Source organism: Lampetra planeri, chromosome 20, assembly GCF_965212315.1.
Source record: "Lampetra planeri chromosome 20, kcLamPlan1.2.h2, whole genome shotgun sequence".
Classification (NCBI taxonomy): Eukaryota; Metazoa; Chordata; class Hyperoartia; order Petromyzontiformes; family Petromyzontidae; genus Lampetra; species Lampetra planeri.
This window is the reverse complement of record NC_136126.1, coordinates 10,158,177-10,184,846: the sequence shown is the minus strand read 5'-3', so window position 1 is coordinate 10,184,846 and position 26,670 is coordinate 10,158,177. Positions and strand designations below refer to the sequence as shown.

Genomic DNA, 26,670 nt, shown 5'->3' with positions numbered 1-26,670 from the left:
TAAGTTTACAGAGAGGGGGCACGATGGTGCTGCTATTGTGTCATCCATATTGAGCTGATACACGTGATCATGCAAATCTCGAGGTGAAATTCGTTAACGAAGAGATTGTTTACACGTCATGCGTACCATGTCACCCTTGTCCCCCTTTTCTCCAGCATCTCCTTTGTTACCCTGAAAACACAAAGATGATCTTAGTGCTGTGTTAGGCATGGAGGCGTTAGTTGTTTCTCGCAGTTCACCAAATAATACAAAGTTTGTCCCCAAACTCAAACAGCCATTGGTGGTGCTCATGGTCATTGATGGTGCTTTATTCAGTGGTGGAAATTCCACATTCACTTCAGCCGAGGACCTGTCTCCCCATTGCCTTCATACAATGCAGTACTCAATTTTTTGGACCCTGGAGGAATGACGGGCTGAGTCAATCCCTGATCAGGCAGCATTTGAACTCATGATCTCCTGATTATGAGTCGGCCACTCCTGCTAATCATAAAGTGGAAGCATTATTTACTCTGAGCGAAAACAGTGTTATGTCTATATTGAGTTGTAGTTTATGACAATAATAATATGTCGGTAATAATAGTAATTTCAACTTGTAACGTGCTGCACGTTATTCCCTCACTGTGAAAGAGAGAACGACTCAGAGGCGCAGGAAACCAAAGAAGTGGGAAGGCAGCAGCCAGGTGGTGAGCAGTCTCCGACCACTGCCTAAGCTCTGTGGTCCTCTGTATTTTAAGATGTTTTCTTCTTTATAGTTTCGATGTGGGAGGAAAATGGAGCACCCAGAGAAAACCCACGTGTGCCAGTGTCAACACTCTGTCCTATACAGGTGGAACAGGCGGAGTCGACATTTGCTGTATTGCCTTCTGGCAAAACTGGGTATGGTACCTCCACGCCGAATGGGACGGGAGTTCCACAAAATGTGTACGATCTAGTGACCCTCGCCTCCACCATGCCGGATTGTTGGTGTGCGCCACCACCTGGCGATACGAACACTCACAGACAACATTGGTGATGAATATCTGAACTGGTCCTCGGACTCCCCTACGTCAACTCAGCCTTAAATGAGTACCTGGTACGATGTGTAAACATTGCCACTTTGGCAGACAAAAGCGATCGGGCATAATGCTGGCGATCCGCCTGCAGCGTGCCGTGCCAACCTTAATAGGTGCTCGCAAACAGCACCTGCCTCAAAAGTCTGTTAAAGGCTATCCGAGGGATCTTTGACTTCGGGAGGTGCGTTCGCTCGAGTCCGTACTCACAGGGGGACCCAGGGGCCCGAGGAATCCGCGCTCCCCCATTGATCCGGGTAGCCCTGGTGTCCCCGGGATTCCGGGGGGACCCAGCTCTCCAGGGAGTCCACTCATTCCCTGCGAAGCAAAGGCCAACACAATCAATCGTTCATGCAGTCAATCAAGCAACAAATCAGAGTCGTTTACCTAAACGGGTTAGAGCACATTGCTAAGTTATTCATTTTTGAGGGGGTACCAGGATATCTGCTTTAACATCATATACACTGCATATATTTTAATTTTCGCCATTAGCTAATTTATAATTGTGCTCATATTGTGCTATTGGTCTTTTCATGGGGTTGTTGAAACATGGTTCTAGAACTTCTGAGCAGCAGAGCTTCAATTTATGCCAGGAAAAAGGCACCAGAAGACGAAGCATGTGGCTCAATATTCAAAAGATGATGCAGCTGCGTCAGACTAGGCTCAAAAGAAAGCTGTCTCTGGTGTGGATCAATCAGTTTCAAAGACAATGCATATATTATCAGAGTATGTTTTGTGTTTGCATTCTGACCACAAGTTTCAGTTTGGTGTTTTAACATCTTAACACCTGTTTTGTTGCCAGAAAAAAAGGGGAAAACCTATTCTCATGACACAGCTGGCTCAATATTCAGAAGATGAAGCCACTGGCTCAATGTTCAACACCGACTCAAAGATGTATTGGAACTTCGAAGTGGCAGAGCTTCACTTCATGTCAGGAAAGAGGGCGCACAAAGAGTTTAATAAAATGACAAACCTGGGGGCCGGGAGATCCTGGCAAACCCGGGGGGCCAGGAGGACCCTGCAAAAAAAAAACAATTAGAATAACAACACGATTCAGGGATCATCGCAGGTTTACTCACATGGTCTTACCTTTGTTGCCAAACCCATGGTTGTTATTTCAATACTCATCTCGGTAACCCACAAACCCCCAACCTGCATAAGGGCCCTACCCACCACAACCTGATTGTGTCTTCGATTATTTTTTATCATCATCGTCGTCGTCGGCTGTGGTCAATCCACTGCTGGATGAAGGCCTCCCCAAGTCGCAGCCACCTCTCACAATCCTGCGGTTATATAATCGACCTGGCACCTGAACAGCGAACTGACTTCATCGCTCGATCTCCCCAGTGGCCATCCACGCGGGTGCGTTCCAATCCTTGGCTGCCACTCCATTATTATTCTTGACCATCGGCAATCACCCCTTCTTACGGATATTATTGTATGCTGTGTTATGCTAGGCGCTACGTTATATTTTGAGCCTTTAGGATACTTTTACCTGCGTCCTGTCATGAAATTCCTAGCATCCTCCACAAACTTTTATCTCGCAAGACCAGAAGCTTGTTCTCCAGTTGCCTCAATAACATCCACTTCTCTGATGTGTACAATGACACAGCTATTACACCCGACGTAAACACCCACTGTGTAACACTGGAGGCCATATCGTCACTTTAAAAAGTTGGTTTGTGCAGTCCACTGAATACAATCTACCCTTCTCACAAACCCTTGTACAATGCGAATTACTTACATACACAACATTCTCTACTCCCTTCACATTCTGGCTGCTCACTGAGGCCGGATACTGGCGTCTTTTTCCATTAAAATCATCATAAGCACCTTAAACATTCATGAATAAGCTATGCCCAAAAGACTCAGTTACCATCGCAACGTGTTCAGTCCTTGGTAATTACACAGGCTGCTGTCCTACCATCAATCCAAAATAACCACCTTAATAATGCATACGTTTTTTCCCCGTCCCTTGGATTCAGCGCAGGGAATTATGGTTTCATAATGGAAAATGTGGTTAATTGGCCTTGAAGCCACTTGCACACAATGGGAACTTGTACACCCAAACGATGAATACAAATAAAAATCAAATGCTCAAAACCCGATGCACAATGCACTGGTCATCAGGTCTCATTGCTGTGTGAAAAGCATATCTTATTTATCCGCCCCTGATGAAGATGTGAAGGTTTGCGCTGCTCAGACTAGGACTGAAATTCATCACACGTTTAGCTGCTAGCCTCATGTGGGTGGAGTGGAAGTGCAGTGGTTAGCGCACAGAGCTCTAAAGCCAGTTTCCTGAGTTCAAATGTTTAGTGATAGCGATGCCAATCCATATAATACTATTGATTTATTTTAATGTATCGAGCATTTATGAAATTGAATCTCACAATAATGCATAATTTACAAACACAGAGGTGCATATATTTATTGAGATGTTTCCAGCAAAATAATGAGTGATTGTACATGTGGGGGAAAATCGTAGCACCCAGAGAAAACCTAAGCATGTGAAGGGGGCAGCACTCTGTTATAGTTTAACGCGTAGGCTTTCGCGACCAATCTTATATATAATAGAGGTTTTTTTAGTTAGATCGCGTTAATCTAAATGTGTGGTTAAACCCACCACCACCCGACACAGCCAATTAGTAAGGTTTGCCCCGTAAACAAAAAAAATGCCCATTAGTTACTGTTCCATACAGATAGGACAGATGTTATGTGTTTACATTTTCTGTACTGCCTTCTCCCGTACACCCAGGGTAAGGCTCGACACTCATGGGAATGGAGTTTCGCAACATTTGTGCGATCCACCAACCGTCACTGCCTTCAGGCGTGCACAGCCAGCACTGCTCGGCAGTGGTGGCGTGGTGGGTGAAGCATATTCAAACAACCCCTACGACCCACGTGGTGTGGAAGAGCCTCCATCCAGCAGTGGATTGACAAAGAGGTGTGGATGTAAAATGTATCTCCATGCACCATCTGAGGCTGGCACTTTCATTCTAAAAGGACGTGAAAGCATTCATGATCACTCATAATAAAGGTTTTTGGGTTAGATCACGTTATTTATAAATGTGTCGTAACCTTCCACCACCCGACACGGCCAAACAGTAAAAAATGTGTCACGTTTACAAAGGACAAATAGTTCACTACTTTAGCCCACCGGTGTGTTAAAGATGACGTCACTCTGCTGCTGCTCTATTTAAGACCGGGATCAAGAGGAGAGCTTCACCATTCTGGCAAATTGCCCGATGATGATGGATGTAATTACCGGCGAAACGTCGTACTCAAATTTTAAATGATGTTGATTCACTCTTCAACACACCGGTGGGCTAAAGTAGTGAACTATTTGTCCTTTGTAAACGTGACACATTTTTTACTGTTATTTGGCCGTGTCGGGTGGTGGAGGGCTACGATACATTTATAAATAACGCGATCTAACCCAAAAACCTTTATTATGAATATTGGTCGCGAAAGCCTGCACGTGTTAACCATTCATGATCACTTCTACAAGCTGTGTCCAAGGCCGCTTGAATCCGTTTGCATATGCAGTATCCTATTTCATGCAAGCATCTTTAAGATGAGGCAGCTCACCTGCATGGCATCTCGTAGAAGGCCGTAGTTGTAGTCCCGGATGTCGGTAGAACCAGGTTCCCCGTCCAGACCGGAGGGACCCTGAGAGGGCGCAGTCATGGCCAGTGATTCGTAAAAAGCCATGGGAATTCATCTTCTTGGTAATTTCCACCCACGGGTTCGTTTATAATGTAATTGATGATGGGTTAAACCGATTAAGCAAGTGGAATATAAAAGGTGAAAGATCCAAGGTCGAAATCAGGTTACTTGTGAATTGTTAGTTTATTGCATTGTTGCAATAAAGAGTCCCGGGAATTGATTTTGGGTTCAATTCTGGATATAAAGCCATCATTAAACGTATTTATAAGGGATAGAAAATTGGTGGTCTCAGTCCAGCCACCAACAACTGCACAAAAAACCCATTGTATACAATCTGGACCTTCATCATATTCTGTAAAATTACATTTTCTCAGCCTAATCACCAATAACTGCACTATACAACGACAGTATTGTATGCATGTGTATTTAATTTAATAAAACCAAATTGTGAGGACTAAAATCAACTCAATCCAATGGAGTTGTTACGCACTGAAATATGTGAATATATTGGTTCACCACTCTTTACAAAAGAAGAATATGAATTGGAATTATATTGGAAAAAAAGTTTTTCTGGCTTGCTAGCTGATACTCAGGCGGGCAATTGCACGATGGTGAAGTCACCCGCATCCCACAGCGTGGAGCTGGGCTCGTGCGTCGCACTGATGTTATGCACCCCAACAACAACCGCCATTCGCCACTAAGTGGCGGTGATGTTACCACGGCGCTTGTGCCAGGCTAGGTGCACTTTAAGGCCACGTGAAGTGTCGAACGCCCACTGCCAGGAAGTCAAGGGACAGACCCAGATGCCATGGGTTGGATGACTAAGATGACTGGCCGATGCACCACCTGTGCCCCCTACTGTGCCAACTTGTTGTACTTTATCCACCCGCCCCCAACACACCCACCCTCCACCCTGGCCATGTATCCCGTACAAATGCACAGGCAGTACCAGTTACAAAATATATAAACTTTAAAGTTAGTTTTAAGTTGCTGTCAAGAGTTCACAGTAGCACCCTAGTGTCTTGTCTGCCCTGTGACTGCTGGACCTTACGAGGTTACTGCAGTAGCAGGACCAGAGCACACTGCTTCGTCCTTTATCTCATTCGCGAAACATCGACCCCAGGGGTCAGCAAGCTGCGACTCCGGAGCTGCATGGCGGCTTTGTAAGGACTGCTTCGTGACGTCATTCATTAATGGCCTCCGTCTCGTATTCACTATGGCTGCAGAGTTTGGTAGTACATGTTGTTTACGTCGTTTATTGTGAAAATTCGGTCACAGTTCCTATGATCACTGTTTCATTGCTTTAATTGCTTTATTTTGGTGATTTTCGAAAAGTTTTTTGGTTTAACCATGTTTGTTTTTTTGCTGTACAGAGTTAGACTGATGGCCTTAATCTAAGTTGTCTTGTGGTTGTTGTTGTTGTTTGACTTGCATCCCACTGGGATTTTTTTCACACAGTGTTGGTGTACGGTGCGTTTTCTGCAATATTTTGCTGTCTTTTCTTGGATTTTCTGTTTGCACATAGTCACTTTAAGATGTTTTCTTGTTCATGTTTTTGTTTTTTGTTTGTTGCGGTTGCACCCGATTCACAGGGCTATAATCTTAGGTTTTTTCGGTAAAGTCACGCAGCTAATTCGGCTGTGACGGTCCCACCTGATGACGGAGACTTGTGTTGCCTCCGAAACGTCGTGATTTTTGTTTTATTTTATTTTATTTTCATTAATTTTGATGTTTTACCTACGTGACTTTACCGAAAAAACCTAAGAATATGATTCCTTGCAGTCACGAAAGCTTCAAATCTAGAATTAATGCCCTCACAGGGCTATACCTAATAAATGAATTTGAACCACGTGCATTGCGGCTCTTGAAATATAGATTAACATTTTTTTACCGAATTCGACAAAAAAATGCTCTTCTTGTTATTTTGGTTTGCCGACCCCTGGTTTAACCCATGCGGAGACTGCCTACAACACACAACCCAGTTGCACATCTACAAAGCTATTGGCTCTGTGGCTTACGTCTTCATCAGAGGCCTCGCTGACCTAAATTTTGTGCAACATCACAGAAAAAAACAATTGAATACATTTTTGCACTCTCTAAGCAACAAGAAATGAGGCTAAAATGAAGTTGGATTTTTTTAAATTGGTGTGTATTCTTTTTTTTCCAAAAAAAGGTCCGACAAAGTGATATCTGTTGAAGTGCTCGCTTGGTACGATCGAATTGAACAATTACCCTGGGTCCTGCGGGCCCTGCTGCACCAAGCTCGCCTTTTTCTCCCTGCAGGGTCACAGACAGAACGTATACAACCAGGTTACATTCAATTTGCATTTGTACGTATGTTGTTACGTATGTTGAATATTCTTTCACACCGTACGTAGCCATCCGTGCTAATCACATGTGCAGGGAGAGACAACAAACTCAACACAAAAGCAGTTCTCAAGAAATGAGTTATCAAGCTAGATGATTTTAAAGAGCATAGCTCCAGTGGCTTCCTAATATCGGAAGGAAGAGTGTTCCAGACAGCCAAAGAAGCGCATCTAAAAGCGCACGATGGCCAGCCATATGCAGCTACGAGGATGATCGGAGTTTGCGTGATGGTGTATGTTCTGTGACGAGATTAGCAAGGTGTTGTGGTTCATTTGCGGGAAGCACTTTGTGTGTAATGAGTGTAACCTAATGAACGAACTTGGGTCACTGCACCCCAAACACATCGTCTCACACTCGAAACAACAACAGTAACAACCGCTGTTCGCCACCCAGTGGTGGTGACATCACCACGGCGCTTGTGCCAGGCTAGTTGCACTTTAAGGCCACGCGAAGTGTTGATGGCCAGCAGGAGGCCACGGGAGAGACCCAGGTGCCATGGGTTGACTGACTGAGGTGACTGGCAGATGCACCACCTGTGCACTCTACTGTGTCTTCTTGCTCCGTTTCAGCCACCTGGCGCTCCACTCATTGTTGTGACAGTCTGTTGGGGCGATTGCTGTTAGCGAGCACCTATGAAGGCCAGCACCAGGCCCGACCGCCTGTGTCTCCCCAGTGGCGATCCTTACACACCACACCAGGCACTTATTTGAGGCTGAGTTGACCTAGGGGAGGCCCAGGACCAGTTCGGATATTAGTCACTAGTGTTGGCCATGAGTGCGAAGCGAATTCTGGTCGCTGGGTTCGTAGCGCTACTGCTCCCCCTACACACACACACACGCACCTTCAATCCCAAAGGCCCAGGATGTCCAGGAAGGCCGAGGGGACCAGGAAGTCCGGGGGGACCTGGAGGCCCAGGAGGACCAAGTGACCCTGCGTGGTCAGATTCCCTCGTGATATTTTCACCAGATGAACAGAGCGCTCCCTTTTCTCCCTTGAGAGGCAACACAAAAAAGGTATGGAAAACTCACACGAGTTCCACCCAATGGGTGTTGAGGCATGATGGAAGAGAAAGGGACTGATAAGGGCCTGAAAAAAGGATGCGACAAAAAAACCGACTCTATTTTTGTAGATACCCACCTTACGTTGTGCTTTTATACGAGTTTGAAGCTTTGGGAGTGAGAAAAAAAGTATTTAACGTAACTTTTTGGGGGTTAACGAATGGGTTAACATCCAAAGCTCAGCGCACATGGATGTAATCTATTTGCTTTGCTGACATTTGCTGGCCATCTTGCCACCCAGTAGGTTTGAAAGTTTCACACATGTGTGTGATCTACCAACCCGCACTTCTAAAGTGCTGGTTTAGGGCATAACATCACCGCACAGACAAAAGCATTGTTTAAATGGTATGCATCTCCTCAGAATCAGCCTGGGGGATACAGCACACTTAAGAATCTAGTGTTTTCTCAGGTGGGAGCCCAGGATTCGAACCCAGGCTCCCACTCTGACATGGGCAATGTGAGCCCCCCTGAGTCACCTGGTCAGATCAAATTTTCCCTCTTTGCAAAACGCCAACCCCTTTATCAAGCAGCTCCCACCCTGCCGCCTGAGTTCCTACTTCTCATCCCAACTGTTGATCCTGGCAGACACCGCCAAATACTGGCTTTGCACATTAGGTTAAGTGGAGCAAGCCTCTGTTAATATTCCCCAAATGGGCCTCGGCGAATTTTCGCTGCAGTTACAAAAACTGCGGCGCCGATCTCCCGGTTTCGGGGAAGGAAGCAATTCATGACAGTGCGGATGAAGAAATTTACAGGGGATTTTCAATTACGCCTTTCGGAAGAAAATACACTAACGTACATTTTTGTGCGAGCGGTTATTTATTTAAAATTTACAGAGAGGGGATTAAAGAGACGTTTCGGCCAATCGCCAGCGCAATGCGCGTGCAGCTGAATTTAGTGAGGACTTTGGGGACTTTGCTCGCTACTCAATGGGCCCTAGAGCTGTTGTTGCCGTGTCTCATTGTGCACCGAAGAAGCTGCTGCCTGCCTGCACAGGGAATGGTGGTGGGGGGCGGGGCCCCCGCCCCCTACCCCGTGTTTTTGGCACCTGCAGCTTCCTTAAAACAAATCTTCTTTCGTCTCCCAAGTCCAGGTGCAGTGACTTCATCGGGGAACAATGCCCTATGCATGTTGTTTTGACGCTAAGGGTTAGGGTTAGGGGCGGGCACTGTTGCTACGTCTAGGTTATAGGGTTATGATAATTATTTTGGTTACATTAAGGCTAGGGTTACAAATACCAGTCTAACCGAGGCTTAATTTCTCACTCGATCATTTTTTTTTTCTGGAACGCTGCTTAGACTGGCTGGGAGTAGGGAGTTTCGGCGTAAGGCACTACCACTAGAGTATTTTTGTATGCTTATCCATAACAGTCCTATATTTTTGAACCCTATATTCATATGATCATTATGAAGACGCAATACGTATCATGAGGGCAGAATGAGGTGGGATGGAATGTACCCTTACCAGACTAATTGAGTTAGTGTTAATATGCGGATTGTATCAGAGCATGTAAACGCAAGAGTTACCTGTTGGGTATGGGTAAAGTGTGCTACAGTAAAAACAAACAGTGCCAGTGTCTCCATGCTCAGGTGAACGCTGGCTTGTTGATATTCACTGCAGGCGCTCTCGAAGCGGCGGTGATCATTCCAAATTACCGTGACAGGAACCAATCTGTCATATGATGGCCCTTGTCAAGCAACAAGTAAAGCTTGGATTTAAAGGCATCTTTCGATAATTGCAACGAAGTATTGCTGACTTATATGACAATAATATTTTTTCATGAGGGTCGCGAGCTCCAGACACATCGATTCACACAGACAAGTGTGGAGGGGTCACTCATCTACAACTTCACAGCCCTGGCCGAGCGGCAGAATACCCGTGGCAGGGGACAACCTTACTGTTTCACCATCATCAGCCATGAGCTATCCACTGCTGGATGAAGGTCAAGCTGTCGCCCACGCCGTCGCCTCGTCTCTCGTGTGTTTTTGCAACGTAATAATCCATACGCAGCTCCTGTACACCAGCTGATCTTAAAGCTTCATCAACAGCAGCGGTGGTTCGCCCTCTCAGGAACGATCCCTCCTTTGGCTGCCATTCCGTCGTAAGTCTCGATGGTCGGAAATTACCCCTTCCAGCAACATATTCTTCCCAAGCTCACGCTACTTCTGCAGTCAATATAATGGCAATGATTTTTGTGCTCCGTTCCTATTTCTATCTCTCGCTGCAATTTGAAGCATGCACCTCTAAATGCATCTCTGTACGTATGTATAGCTTATTTCGACCGTACGTAGCCAACCGTGCTAATCGGAGGTGCGGGGAATGACAACAAACGAAACACAATCTGGAAAATTTAGTTTTCAATGTTTATGCACCTTTCAGTTTTTGTTCAATATTCTTTTTTTTTTAATGAGTTTCCATGCTGTCAATCTACGTGTAATAGCAGGTAATATACAATGATTACAACTCTAATCGTTTGGCACACGAGTTTATTACTTTTCATAATCAATATGTTCCAAAAGCATCACAAACTCTCTTATATCTGCCTCATTATTCCATCATATTGATTCTGGTCCATGTTCAATAACGGCCGTGGGTAAACACGCTACAGTTGTGTCTCTACACCAGATATTGTCGTTTATTTCGCGAAATTGCTCTTCCAGACTTTTGCTTTGACTCAAATGTATCCTGAGACCAACTTCGTAGCCTCCTTTATTACGTTTTTTCAATTATTTTCTGCATTTCATTTTATTTGGTTCTTAAAATGACTAAGTCAGCATCATGTCTGAGATGCTACAATTTCGCTACACTGTAAAGTTCCTCGACCAAATGGACCATGCCAGTCCTAGAACATGCCAGTAAGTTGACTATTCTAGTCATATGGCGATGTCAGTACGATAATATGGCCACGCCAGCACCACAGATCATAACAATGGTTGCATAGAAATATATATTTCTAGATTTGAAGCTTTCGTGACTGCAAGGATTCATACTCTTAGGTTTTTTTGGTAAAGTCACGTAGGTAAAAAATAATATTAAAAGTTAATAAAAGTAATCTTGATGCAGTAATTTTAGCTGTGACGGTCCCACCTGATGACGGAGACTTGTGTTGCCTCCTAAACGTCGTCAATTTTATTATTTTATTTTATTTCCATTATTACTTTTATTAACTTTTAATTTTATTTTTTACCTACGTGACTTTATCGAAAAAAACCTAAGAGTAGAAATATATATGTTTTTAAATCCAAGCTCCCACAAGCAATGAAGCAATGCTCATCTGCTTCAGTAGACCTGAGCCAGTAGTTGAAATTCCACATTGCCATGGCAAGGACCAGCCTCTCCATAGACAATCATTTGTTCCTTCTCATACAGCGGTGCTCGCATTATTGATTTTGGAAGGATGACGGCTTGGAGACAAAGCCCGCCCCCCGGTATTTGATCTCACAACGTTTCCAATTGTGAGTTGAACCCTGCAACAGCAGGACCACCCGGCTGAATGACCCCACGTGTGCACAGCCCCAGAAGGGCACCGCCGAGTTGGACCGTGGCATCCCGATGTGGATATGCTCTTCCTTGCCAAATGCTACGCGACAAAGGCATGCTAAATCACCGCACGTGTACGCGAATTTTTATTTTTTTACGAAAGACGCATTCATTGTCCCATTATATCCAGGAAGTTTTATGTATTCAAGCCACTGGGTAGGCTTGAGTTGAGTGTAATTGGACCAGGCAAAATGGAAGTTATTTCAGGGACGTCATCAATTAAGCCATCGCGCCTGCATTGCTCACTGGTGGTCCTGTCTGCCCCACTTGACCACAAATGGGGTAAGTGGCCCAAACGTTTGGCTGAAGCCGACCTGCGACCGGGATTTGAACTCTCAAGCTTCTCATTGTCTTTGAACAGTTTGAACAGTTTATTTATATTTGCCCTGTGAGCTAAGAAGCTCTTGAATCGGGTTGATCATTGTAACCCACAGCACCGGACAGCCAGGACAACAGTCGTCATCCTATGGTAAGATTGGGCCCTGCCATGAGAATGTGGAATTTACAGCACTGTTCAGGAGTACAGTGGGATTTCGCATCACTCAATTGCTAAATTGAGTATGGGAGACACCGTGACTTAGAATGTTACTGTCACAGTCCGGCTGGGTGCCATGACAGTACACAGCTTCATTCACAATTAAATATACCTCGAGTTCAAATCCTGTTTGGGAGTCGACTCATCATCCCTCTGGGGTCAAATAAATCGGTGCACAATAAATTGAGTACAATTTCATATTCAATTATTTGCTAACCTAAGAAATTTTAAACCTCGATTTTTTTTTCTGTCCAACGATATAGAGGGAAAGGAGGGGGGCGAGAGGTGGAGGTGGGTGGGCAGAGGAGGGAAGGGACAAGACACAGTCCATGCTGGGTCGTCCCAGGAAGCATCTGGTATGGCTCGGATCTGATTTCTAAAGGCCGTGGAAAGGTAGCAACACATTTCTGTCTGGCCAAGGTCACGTCATCAATCACCGTTGCTCACAAGTGCTACTGTTTTGTGTAGCATTAGGTATAAGCAATCACTTTGGATTGTTGAAACTTGGATCGTTGAAACCCGTTAATTTAGCAACCCTCCATAGAACCACAGGCTGCTGGGGAGAAGTGCATTGTGGGGCTGACAGCTCTCTCTGCCAATCAGCGCAATGATTTATAAGGGGCGGCCACCAGGGGCTTTGTGGAAATGCCTCCGTGGGGCCGGCTAAGTACGGGGTGAGCGCACGGGCCCCAAAAGTGCAATTCTGACAGCTCTCAGCGACGCGTCGGCACCTTTCGGGTGTGGGAAAGCCGGCCAAATCGGGCCGAGCCCCCGCCTGGGAGGGCGCAGAAGACGATGTGTCGAGACGTTTCCTTCCAGGAGGATGAATTTTAAGAAAATTCTCAATGCTCCCAGCGCCCTGGGTTACGGCACTGAAGCTGTCAAGACGTCACGGCGGGATCATCAATCAAACATTTACAGAGCGCCGGCTCAAAGACTCTGACCACCACCGCCGCCTCTGGCAAACACTGCGGTGGCAACTCATTGAGGGGCTTAGAGAGCTGACGTTGTGCCCGTGCCATAGTTCGGAGCTCCTAGGTTTGAATCCAGACTTCAGCCACCGGCGACTCAATATGAATACTAGAGTGTGTTGACGTTTTGTTTATTATCTCAACGTTGTGACCAATACCACTATGTAACACAATTGTTGTTCCTGGGTCGTAAGTGTTATTTCGTAATTGTTAATGCATTAAAAGTATAGAAAATGGCTATTATTCCCCACAAACTTTACTTTTGTGACCAGGACAATGATACTTTGAAATTTACCTATTTTCAATGAAAAAACGGGCGAATTTGTGTCCTTTCATTCACATAAAGTCAGAAAAACAACATATGAATGAAAATTAACATGTATTTATACTAAATACAACAATGACTACAAAAGATTTAGAAGTGAGTAGTTTTTCGAGATACGATTATACTGTAAATCACTTTCACGAATCAGCCCCCAAACGCAGTCTCCCATCATGTTCTCATGACACTGTCCTTGGTAGCGGCCTTCAAAGTCCCATATATCCTGGTGGAAGCGCTCGCCTTGCTCCTCCGAGTACGCTCCAATGTTCTCCTTCAATTGATCAAGATGAGCATCAAGGATATGGACTTTGAGGGACATCCTACAGCCCATTGTGCCGTAGTTCTTCACCAGAGTCTCAACCAGCTCCACATAGTTTTCGACCTTGTGATTGCCCAGGAAGCCACGAACCACCGTGACAAAATTGTTCCAAGCCACTTTCTCCTTACTAGTGAGCTTCTTGGAGAAACTTGGTAAAACCGCCTTGGAGACCTTTCAGGAATTCCACCATTTTGAAGTCTCCAATGACCTCCCAGGAATACTCATCATACTTCAAGGCGTCCAGCAACGTCTTGATGCTGTTGTAATCCTCTTTGAGGTGCACCGAGTGAGCCAGGGGAAGAGACGGGTACTTGTTACCATTGTAATACCGTTGAGGACTCTTGGACACCCGGGGTTGAGGCACACGTATTTATTCCGCAACAGTTGTCACAACCGCGGACTTACAATACTGGAGGGGGTATCGGCCCCCTCACCCGGCTAGCTGGGAATATACTGCTAGCTATCTCTGACCTACCTCCTAGTCCTCCACTAACGGGCTAGGGGAGGCTGTCTGGCCCGACACTGGTAAGTCGGGCTACGGTACCCGGAGTCCCAGAGCACTAGCTCTGGTTCACGGGACCACGCCGCTGGCTCGGTCCTGCGCGGCCCTGACAAGGGCGGCGTCCCAGGGGAGTCCAGGGCTCTAGCTAGACGATCTTCGGTCTTCACTGGTTTAGCTTTAACATTCTGCCCCGAGCCCTCTGACACATCCCCCTTTATACTCAACCCCCGCTGAGGGGTGGGGCCCCGGGCTGCCTGGTGCGGACGTCGTTGAGAGCACCCCCCCCCCCCCGTGCACTCACGTAGCCCCGCCCACTGTGTTTGTTTCCCATAAGCTGCCATGCATAACGGCTCTCTCTCTAACACCCCTACACCATTATGGAGCAGCACGGCTTTGAGGCTCCTGGATGAGCTGTCAATGAAGAGGCGCCACGCATTCTGGTTACAGGCGATTCCGATTGCCTGGTCACATTGTGGCAGAAGAGCCCATCTTGACGGGTGAAGAAGCTGCAAAAAGGTTGGTGACGCTTCCTCTGATCTGCGACTTGCACACTTTCATCAAACAAGTTCCACTGCTTGAGCCTAGACGTCAAAAGCTCGGCATTGGACTTGGTGAGACCAAGATCTCTGATCAAGTCGTTGAGGTCTTTTTTTGGTGGGGGTAGTATGGGGTTCTCTCCTCAGCTCCACCTCTGAAATTGTCATCTGGATCTTTTCTTAAGACGGCTACTCTCTCTCCGGAGGAGTGTGTACAGGGAGCTCATGGCAGTGTGGCACTAGGGCAATGGATGAAGGAAGGTCCAGATACGTGATAGCAGGTGCATTTTTGCCAGTCCGAAGTTTGGAAGGGTCCACCATGCAGAAATAGCAGTTGCTTGAGTGGTCAGTGGGTTCCCGCCAAATTCTTGGGATAGCGAACTTCATGGCTCTCTTTTCCACTCTGTACCATCCTACAAAAATACATTTATTTCACCCATGACTAATGTGCAGATTTGTATCCACTTGGGCAGCTGGAACTAAACTGAACTGGTGGGTTTAAGGCCCCTGTATTTATACTACTATTTATATTACTGGAAAGTTCTAGAATGTTCTAGAAGTTACTCCAAGTTTACTCAGCACTGAATTTATCTGGAATGTTCTGGAAAATAGATAAATTTAAAAATATCACTGTCCTGGTCACAAAAGCAACGTTTGTGGGGAATAATAGCCATTTTCTGTACTTTTGAGGCATAAGCAATTAGGAAATAACACTTACTACCCAGGAACAATTTTTTTGTTACACTGTAATTTGTCTTAGCTCAGCTAAGCTACGTTTTATTTTTTATAAACTTAGCCATAAGGGCTAAAATGTGAACTATATTTGATGATTGAAATTACTTTCATGCAGAGCGTTTAATGACCGCCAACTAGTATTGGTTAAGAACCATTTCTGTTATATCATGTTATGGGGTTGGTTATTTTGCAACTGGGTTGCAATGGGAATTACAAGGATCAACTCGACCATCGTCAGTCTCTCTGCAGTTCAGAAAATGCCACAATTTTAGGGAAAATCTGCAGTGAACATCTTTTGGATATACTGGCTCCTGCCACAGGAATGTGGAATTTCCATGTTTTGCCGCAGGGTTGCAAATGAAGAAGAGCACAATTGCATTGTGCGTTTGAGCCTGGAGACATTAATAAGCCCAATTCAGGCGCTAGTGAATTATCGTTTTCATCACCGATGCTGACATCGGCGGTAAAGGGACAACTCTCTCGACAAAGGCAAAGATCTCCCGTATAGCCTGAACATACTTGTTGGGGCAAATGCTGTTAGCGAGCACCTATGAAGGCCGGCACGGCACACGAGGGGGTGGGTGACCAACACCACGCTGACCAGCCACTACCTAGGGGAGGCCCAGGACTGGTTCAGATAATCGTCACTGGTGTTGACCGTGAGCGGGAATCGAACTTTAGACACCGAGTTCATAGCGCAGTGTAGCGCTAAACGCTACACTACTGCTCCCCACAACTCGCCAGAGTGATCAGTTTCAGCCACATCATCAATGTAAATATGGGCCTTTGACTTGACTTTAAATAAGGTTCGACAAGTACGTCTCGTACGTACACCGGGGTGGAGCGGTGGCCCCATGGTTCACGCAAGGTGCCATGAACCCAGCTGCCCAAGTGCGATTCCTGGCCACTGCTAACATCAGTAGCCGAGTGATATTTGAACCAGGCTTGTCAGTCATGAGTCAGCACTCACCAGAGTGGTGAAGTATGCTTGAGAAAAATTATCATTAGTTACATAGCAAGGGGAAGAAGACATATATCCTCCAGTGGATTCAAAAGGGCTGAATATTTTTTAAAATTGTTAAATACGCGTAAAATATTTGAAAGAGTATACTGGTTAATCCGAAGCCATGCTTAGGAACAGAAACATTCATTGTGAAGGGAAACAATGCGTGGTGTACGCAGCACCACCATCTGCAGTACAGTTATACATCGACACGCAAACCATTTAAAACATGTTTGAATATTATTTCCCACCGATTGAAAAGGTGAAGCATTTGCAGTCAATAATCAATAAAAGCACTGCGACGGAATCTCAAAGCACATTAAATCGCAGACAACGCAACACACCGAGGGAGAATCAAGCAAACCTCTCTTGCCAGGGGATTCACAAGACCAAAGAAGACAAAGAATTCCGGACAACACTGGGCAAAGAACCGATAGAACGAGACGAGCCCACGCGCATACACAAACAACGCCCCGGGAAACTACAAAGTCCAATGATGAGACAAATCTCCGGGAGACTTAATATTCGCTATGCGCTGACAGGTAGCGTACATAGAGCATGGGCAGCAGTCCCCATGCCACGGCCAACTTGACGGATGATGTGAGAGTGGGAAATCAAGCATCCTGAGCCCGTGTGGTGGCGCGTGGTGGCGTGAGCGAGTGGTGCCTCCAGGACAATCTGCTTGCCTCCCTCCCTGCCTCCCTCCCTGCCTCCCTCCCTGCCTCCCTCCCTCCCTCCCTGCCTCCCTGCCTGTGCTGGCTGAAAGAGGTGCAAGCTGCCAGCGCCACGAGGGGCAGCACGTGGGCCCATTTACATCGGTATCGGTGGCAATACAAACGAAAGTCTTCAAATAAATTAGCTAATTTAATTGCAGAAGTTCAACAATCACACATACACACGTCCAAATACGGCGATTGAAGAGATCATGCTGAAGCATGAGAAGGCTCTTGACGTAAATCAGTGTGCACCTAACGAGTCGTCTATTTACTGAAGCAAGTCTCGAACAAACCTCCGTATCTGTTTAGATTGTCCTGCGCGGGATGTTTGATTGGGTGCATGCATACTGGAGGAGAGTGAAGTGCCCGGACATGTCACAAGTCAGACTTTCTGTACTTGCTGTACTGCCTTCTAAGGTCCACCACAATGTCACCTTCCCGCCTTAACAGACTGTTGGGGCAAGTGCTGTTCGCGCCGATCAAGGCTGCCAGGGGGTGGGTGGCCAGCACCAAGCCCGACCGCCTTTGTCTCCCCAGTGGCGATGTTTTTACACACCGAGCCAGGTACTCATTCGAGGCTGAGTCGACCTAGGGGAAGCCCAGGACTGGTTTAGATAATCGTGACTAGTATTTGGCCGTGAGCGGGAATCGAACTCGGGTCGCCGGGTTTATAGTGCGGCGTGCTAACCGCTACACAATCAAGGCCACCAAAATGTGGCCAATCCTTGCTACTTGTGTGCCTCCTCGTTACGGTCGAGTTCAAATGAAACACTTTAGCTCAAGTTTTGGAGAACCTGTGAGAAAATAAACTAAAATGTAAAAAAACTCGCAAATTCTGAGAAACTAAAAAAACACAGAGGAGTTGTGAATGAGCCTAGATTTGCAGCAGCGTGGCATTTGTACAGGTGCTGAATGTGCTCCAGAATCACCCATCTGTTCACAGTTCACAGGAATCAACACTCACTCACGCCTGTCAGCACGATGATGCCACTCACCTGTGTGTCGAGACACACTCAAGTCAAAGCGTCTCTCTGCGCAAACGAACAGAGTGGCAGCACTCATCCTTCTCTCTCTCTGCGGCCTTGAGCCAGTGGCAGTAATTCCACGTTTGCATGGCGGGGGTCAGTATTTCTGTATGATGATCATTGTTGACTTTCCACAAAGTAGTACCTACTTTATTGACCCCCCCCCCCCCCAGGGGATAATCACCCCCAACCCAGGATTTGAACTTGAATCCCTCTAATTATGAGTCAACAGCTGTAACTGCAAGGTCACCCAGCCGGAAAATTTACTGATAGCTATAGAAACTGCCTTTGCAATCAATTGGAGGGAATAACTTGGTGGTTGATGATTACATGCCATGTAGGCAATATACAGTGCCAAGAAAAAGTCTATGAACCCCAATGTTATTTATGGAAATTACATAGTTTTACCATGATAGCCGTCTTGAATCAAAACTGGTCTTTACTTAAATATCTAATAGGATTTATATTAACCAATTCCATGTCTTTTGAAACGAAAATTATGTATGAATTAAAAAAACAATGAGTAATTAAGGTTCAGGGTATGTGCAAAAGTAAGTTAACCCCTGGTTTAATGAGCTCAATTAAGGTAATAATTCGAATCAGGTGTTTCATTAAATAAGTAGACCTTCAGGGGTGAGTTTGGGAGGCCCCACCCTATATAAATATCAGAAATGTTGTGAGTTTGGTCTTCACCATACAGAACAAGTCATGCCACGATCAAAATAAATATCTGAGGACCTCAGAAAAAGAGTTATTGATGCTCATCAGTCCAGAAAGGGCGCCACCAATCCACTCTCAGACAGATAGTTTATAAATGGAGATAGTTCAAGACCACAGTCACTCTCCCCAGGAGCGGTCGTCCTACCAAAACCTCTCCGAGAACACACCGGAAAATCATCAAGGAAGTCACGAAGAACCTCAGAGAAACATCCATGGACCTGCAGGCCACTCTCGCCTTGGCTAATGTGAGTGTTCATGACTCAAATATCAGAAAAATAATGAACAAGAATGGTGTTCATGGAAGGATAGCAAGGAGAAAACCACTGCTCTCCAAAAAGATCATTGCTGCCCGTCTGAAATCCGCCAAAGAGCACACAGATGAGCCACAAGACTTCTGGGACAATTTTCTCTGGACAGACGAGGAAAAGGTAGCACTTTTTAGCCTCAATGAGAAACGTTATGTTTGGCGAAAACCCAACACTTCTTTTGAACAGAAGAACGTCATCCCAACCGTGAAGCGTGGTGGTGGGAATGTGATGGTTTGGGGCTGTTTTGCTGCCTCGGGACCTGAACGGCTTGCCATCATTGACACAACCACGATTTATGCATTGTATCAAAAGATTCTAAAGGAGAATGTCAGGTCACCTTTCCGTGAGCTGAACCTAACCCGAAAGTGTGTTTTGTAGCAAGACAATGATCCTAAACACACAAGCAGATCTACAAAAGAATTACTGCAGAAGAAGAAATTCCACATTTTACAATGGCCTAGTCAAAGTCTGGACCTAAACCCCATCGAAATGTTGTGGCAGGGCCTGAAGCGAGTTGTCCATGCAAGGCAACCCTCAAATGTCACCAAGTTGAAGGAGTTCTGTAAGGAGGAATGGGCCAACATTCCTCAAATCCGATGTGAGAGACTGACCAACGGTTACAGGAAATGCTTAGTTGCAGTCATTGCTGCTCAAGGGGTTGTCACTAATTACTGAATCTAAAAGTTCCCATACTTTTTCACACATGGTTATTAAATTTAGAATAATTTAAGGATGAATAAATGTTGAAAGAGTATCATGTTTTGTGTAATTTGTTTAATCAGGTTATCTTTATCAGGTATTAGGACTTATTAACATCTAATAACATTTTTAGTTTGAAATAGGTAAAATATATAAACATCCTAATGGGTTCACAAGCGTTTTCTCGGCACTGTTGGTTATAATGTGAGCACATTAATAATAATAACAAAAATATGTATTATTTATACATTATTTCAGACCACAATGTTTGATGTATGGGTCAACACAAGCCAAAAATTAGATATTTAATATGCTTAGGATTGAGTAAAATAGTAAGAAAGACTCAAACAAAACCAAGGCAATGCATTTTTTTAAACTTTAAAAGCAGCAGGAGGCACATTCCAAACCTGCCGACACAGCTGCCTTGTTCTTAGCTCGTGAACTGGTCAGTGAAGCTACCCTTACTAAGAAATCGGAAACTTCTTCATACATATGTTTTAAGGTTTCCAGGCTACCTTAAATGACAAAATTCAATTCAGAAATCGCGCCATATTTTCCACCAACTCGAGTATTCCACGACAAAACTTTGGCCGCTGATTAGCTCCCCCAATTTCTTCATAAAACGACCACAATTTTTTTCGCCTAATGAAGTTATTTCTTCCGCGGATTTACGTTGGCCTGCGTTTCAGTTTTGATTGGCGTCGTGGTGGCTCCGTTCAGCCGAGGCATCTGCGAGCGCTGCCAATGTCCCCCCCATGCAACGCATGCCAGGTGCGGCCACCAGAGAACGGGCCCAAACGAGACGCGCGCTGCATTCACAACACCCGCCCCCACCACCACCACTACCGCACACCACCCCCCAGCCCCCACCACCACCACTACCGCACACCACCCCCCAGCCCCCACCACCACCACTACCGCACACCACCCCCCAGCCCCCCACCACCACCACTACCGCACACCACCCCCCAGCCCCCCACCACCACCACTACCGCACACCACCCCCCAGCCCCCACCACCACCACTACCGCACACCACCCCCCAGCCCCCACCACCACCACTACCGCACACCACCCCCCAGCCCCCCACCACCACCACTACCGCACACCACCCCCCAGCCCCCCACCACCACCACTACCGCACACCACCCCCCAGCCCCCCACCACCACCACTACCGCACACCACCCCCCAGCCCCCACCACCACCACTACCGCACACCACCCCCCAGCCCCCCACCACCACCACTACCGCACACCACCCCCCAGCCCCCCACCACCACCACTACCGCACACCACCCCCCAGCCCCCACCACCACCACTACCGCACACCACCCCCCAGCCCCCCACCACCACCACTACCGCACACCACCCCCCAGCCCCCACCACCACCACTACCGCACACCACCCCCCAGCCCCCCACCACCACCACTACCGCACACCACCCCCCAGCCCCCCACCACCACCACTACCGCACACCACCCCCCAGCCCCCACCACCACCACTACCGCACACCACCCCCCAGCCCCCCACCACCACCACTACCGCACACCACCCCCCAGCCCCCACCACCACCACTACCGCACACCACCCCCCAGCCCCCCACCACCACCACTACCGCACACCACCCCCCAGCCCCCCACCACCACCACTACCGCACACCACCCCCCAGCCCCCACCACCACTACCGCACACCACCCCCCAGCCCCCACCACCACCACTACCGCACACCACCCCCCAGCCCCCACCACCACCACTACCGCACACCACCCCCCAGCCCCCCACCACCACCACTACCGTACACCACTCCCCAGCCCCCCACCAACTACGCAAAAGAAACGCACGAGGGTCGCCAAAAAAGCGATTCCTTATTTATAGCTGGAAACAAAGTAACGGTCAAAGGCGCAGCCCTGGAATTGATGGCTCATGCCGCTGTTTTGCAGAAGGGCCAACCATGACAGAGAGCTTCAGAGAACTGCCAAAGGGGTATTTTGGCCTACTCGTTCGCACTGCCCAGACGACTTGGAATTGGTGGGGTATACCCGCACTTCACCCCACCACAGCGTGACCTGAAGATCGACGAACTGCTGTGTTGTCTATTTGTAACTGCTGGGTGGGCAGAGTGAGGGGTGCACCATCTTTGTTGGTTCTTTCGGTAAAGTCACGTAGAAGGGAAATTAAAAAAAAACATAATATAATCAAATTCTCACGACGTTTTGGCCACAACGCAAGCAGCCGTCCTCAGGTGAAGAAAACCCATACTTTACAGAAAGAACCAAGAATATGAATCCCTGCATTTTAGATTTGAAGCTTTCGTGACTGCAAGGATTCATATTCTTAGGTTTTTTCGGTAACGTGACTTTACCGAAAAAACCTAAGAATATGAATCCCTGCAGTCACGAAAGCTTTAAATCGAAATTCGACGTGCACGATCGTTTCCAATTGCCGTGCCAGGGAATCCAACCGGCGCCCTCTGGATTGCGAGGCCGCTGTGCTCGCCGTCACGCCACGGTGTCAACCAACTGGATTTTATTTGAAAAAGGAAGCAGCCTTGCATTGCTTCTCCCACCACTTTTATAATTTCCGACGTACATTGTACATAACTTTGGCTCGTTGCATCTCTCCTGTGTTCTTTCAATCCTTCCAAAATGTATTTTGTGCTATACGGTTCGTCATAAATCACATGTTAAATGAACAAGTTGCAAAAATATTGCGTAGGTGTTTTTTCAAATTATAACCATTATTCACGTGCTTGTGTTTCAAACAAAAACATCTGTCGTAAGGTGCTCCATCGTTTCAACCGCCCGTGCTGGGACACTGATCTGACGACCTCTACACTGCAAGTTCCATGCCAGAACCATTGCGTTGGCTGCTCGAAGTGAACATCGTGTGGTACAAATAACTTTGACCTCTATGAATGCTCAACAACTGTGCTACTTCGCTCTGCATTCCAATTACTCGGGATATTCAGTATCGCTAAACTCACGTTAAGCATATGCATCTGAGAACAGGAGCTTCTGAGCAATGGGTTCGGGCCCATCTCTAGTGGCGACGACGAGGAAGTGGTGGAAATTCTACATTCCCATGGAGTGAGCCAGTCTCTCCACGGAACATCGCCTGTTGACTTGCTGCGGCGAGAGCCATTTTAATTAACCTCGAGGGGAACGACAGCGTGAGTTTATTCCGATCGCGATTTCAACTTACGACCTTACGGTCGACCACATGTCGAACACCCTCACAACCAGTGGGTGCTTAAACGAGCATGAAAAATGTACGATAAAAACCAGACCCGGTAATGATGCTTCGATTCCAATATTCACACTATACATGCATAACCGTTGTAAAGTGTCAATACATCATTGCTGTTGCTTCATATATGTTGTGTATAATGGGCCTAGCAATCAATGCAGCGATTCAGCGAACATGAAACGTTGGGCTAACGTTCGTCGAACGGTTCCAACCACATTCCAAGGTTGGCATGTTCATTTGAAGAATTGGGTGTGCTGCTTTCACCACAAATCTATAACACGTAATTTGATTCTTGAATTGAATCACGACCCTGAATTGTGACCATTTGATCAAGCGGATGGCTACGGGTCTGAAACGCAGCACGGAGCAGCCTGTCATCACCCGAGACGTACAGATGGATCAAACAAGCTTCAAAGCCGATGTAGATCGTGGAACATTGTTACGAATCAGATGACCTGTGAGTTAAACAGCACGTTTCCATGTAACGTCAACCGTGCAGTCTGCTCAGTGGCATGAAATGTGAAAAACCCCCGCATATTGAAACCACGTGTCTTTTAGAAAATTACAGGCAAGTACTAATGATATCAGAATGCCTTGTTACTATACAGAATTTGCCAATGAACCACGTCGTCCACATTGGGATGGCCAAAGTCTCAAAGAGTAAGGAGGGAAACAATGCAGTGTACAACACCAGCCAATTTTATCGGCTTTTCACGTGAAGTTAATTGGCCGAGCGTTCTGTTGCAAGAGCACTTGAGTCACAATTGGGGGGCTTATGAGTTTAAAATCCCAGTTGTGATTGCCTATCATCCCTCCGGGTCCTATGAAATGAGTAGCACTTTGTGGGAAATCAACCGTGGTTGTTTCTACAGATACAACTGTCCCTCTCTTAGGAATGCGACATTGCCACTGCTGGATCAGCGTTTTCCACCGAGGATAAGAACCTCCCAATACGTGTTTTGTGTTTAGAGGGACAGTTTAACACCAAAGTATCGGAGGATTTGTGAAAAAATCAGAAACGTGAACATCGACAGAAATTGACATTTACACCACTGCGCGCAAATAGGTTACTGGACAAAAACAAAACACAAACTGCTTTCAAGAACGCAGGAAACTACTTAACAAAATTGAGAACACATTGCCATACGTGAAAAGGTCACATTTGTGAGCATATTTCAAAAAAATAATTACAACGTGCACATATTCTGCACTCGATGCGAGCAGTGAATTGGTCAGGCCGGATATGTGATGGTCAGAAATGCCACGTTGTATGGTCAAACAAAACGAACGTACATTTTCGCCAGCATCCCAAGTGAATTATGCCAGATACAATATAACAAAAGAGGACACGTCCTGCTGGCCTTGCTATGGCATTTATAGTCGTACCTTGAGCCCAGGGGGGCCACGTGGGCCCTCTTGCCCTACTTTGCCGGGCAGGCCTTGAAATCCTTGTGGCCCCTGCGGACCAGTGATGCCCTGGGGGCCTGGGAGGCCAATTGGCCCAGGGGATCCAGATGAGCCAGGGGTCCCTTGCGTGCCCTGAATGACACGGAGACAACAACCACACAATTTTAATGTCATGGGAAAGCGGGAATCAAGGGAATAAAACAGCGTTCTTCATTGTAAGGCCTCGCTGGCAACTGGTGGCCCCTGGTGGCCTTAAGTGCAGCCCTTGACGTGCGGTCCCCGACAATACACAAATAGTGAAAACACCCCTTGCGGGCGGTGTGGCGGCCCTCACGCTGATGATGTCTTCTCGGCGAAAGTGGCCTCCCTCTGAAGATTAGTGGAGAACACCGGAATAAAACATTTCCGAAACAAAGTTCAATAATCACCAAAACAAGTACTGTGGAGAACTCTCTTTCAAAAAATGATCATCAATTATCTACTGTCGAGTGGGGAGCGATGTCTTCTGGAAGATCGTTCTAAACAGCTGGTGGTATTAATTCTAGATTTGAAGCTTTCGTGACTGCAAGGATTCATATTCTTAGGTTTTTTCCGGTAAAGTCACGTAGGTAAAACATCAAAATTAATACAAATAAAATAAAATAAAAATCACGACGTTTCGGAGGCAACACAAGTCTCCGTCATCAGGTGGGACCGTCACAGCCAGATTAGCTGCATCAAGATTAGCCAGATTAGCTGCATCAAGCTGGTGGTATCTTCTCTCCTCTGGGTGGTCATGTATCGCTTTAGAGAACTGTTTTCTGGATTAACAGATATCCTGACAACTTTTGCTTTAAAGTAGAGGGCAAAAATGTGTTTGTTATAATCTGGAGAAATGAACTCCAACTTACATTCCCCTACTGGTAAGTCAACGGTATAAGAGCATTTAGAGGTTTAGAAAAAAAATGCCTTACATTTACTGGACAGAGTAGATGGGATTGGGTGACAAGTGTTGTTAGATGATGGACTTGCAGATATGCAATGGTTGATGGTCACAACCAAGTCACCAATGCTTCCACCAAAAAGCCATCACATTAGATTTGGTTTTACAAATCACGTACTATAGAGTTGTCCACAGCATGGCAATAAACTCACGTTTTTTTTATTTCTCCGAGTTGAAATTCTTAGTGCAATCATTGGTTGAACAGGCTGTGCCCATTGACTCTCTGCCATTGAGAACTCACCACAAAAGGAAATCCTGCCTATATCTGAGATAGACACATGCGATTTGAAGCCAAGTTCTCACGTAGTGATCCCGACAAAGCCAAAGAATATATGCGCTCTAAATCCAAGCACTCAAGCCAGATCTTGTAACAGAAGCTACTGCAGCCTCCGGGCAATCTTACAGACCTGTGTGACATGGTACAGAGGCGGGCACCCAGACATGCTGACCCAGAGACCCAGACACAGACTGGTCGGTCGGTTAGGTCATTGGCCCAGACTGAACAGCAAAAATCTACAATTACGGCTTGGACGTTAACCAGAGGCTGCGCACACTGACATGCGTTGCGCACACACTCATATATACACACACACTTGCACATAAACACACATGTACGTACAAACATACTCGAACAAAGACAAAAATCTCCGGTACAACCGATGTAGACTGCTGGGGCACCTAGACATGTATATGAGGTGCACGAGAGGTGTTTGTGTGCCAACACAATGCCGGCCACCTTTGTCTCCCCATGGCTTAAGAGCTAACTCGGGTTGCCGGGTTCGTCGCAGTGGACGAACCACGGCGCCACCGCTCAACCACAGACGCATAACACACCCATATGCCGCACACAGATACACGCCAACATGTCTACACAAATGCAGATACGCAAATATACGTATGGACACGTAACCGTATACAAACACATACATGTAACAATATGCACATCCACTCGCATGCAAAAACAC

The 26,670-nt window shown here is 46.5% G+C and overlaps 1 protein-coding gene across 1 annotated transcript in view; it reads right to left on the bottom strand.

Annotated features, from left to right (window-relative positions):
- LOC144724424 (uncharacterized) overlaps window positions 1-26,670 on the bottom strand; it is a 75,648-nt gene that overhangs the window by 14,659 nt on the left and 34,319 nt on the right. The window contains exons 5-11 of the mRNA XM_078603539.1: window positions 24,703-24,855; window positions 7,924-8,073; window positions 6,948-6,992; window positions 4,638-4,718; window positions 2,023-2,067; window positions 1,260-1,367; window positions 127-171 (exon numbers count right to left, since the gene is read on the bottom strand). Coding sequence (XP_078459665.1) covers window positions 127-171; window positions 1,260-1,367; window positions 2,023-2,067; window positions 4,638-4,718; window positions 6,948-6,992; window positions 7,924-8,073; window positions 24,703-24,855 — 627 coding nt within the window. The remainder of the gene's footprint in view (window positions 1-126; window positions 172-1,259; window positions 1,368-2,022; window positions 2,068-4,637; window positions 4,719-6,947; window positions 6,993-7,923; window positions 8,074-24,702; window positions 24,856-26,670) is intronic.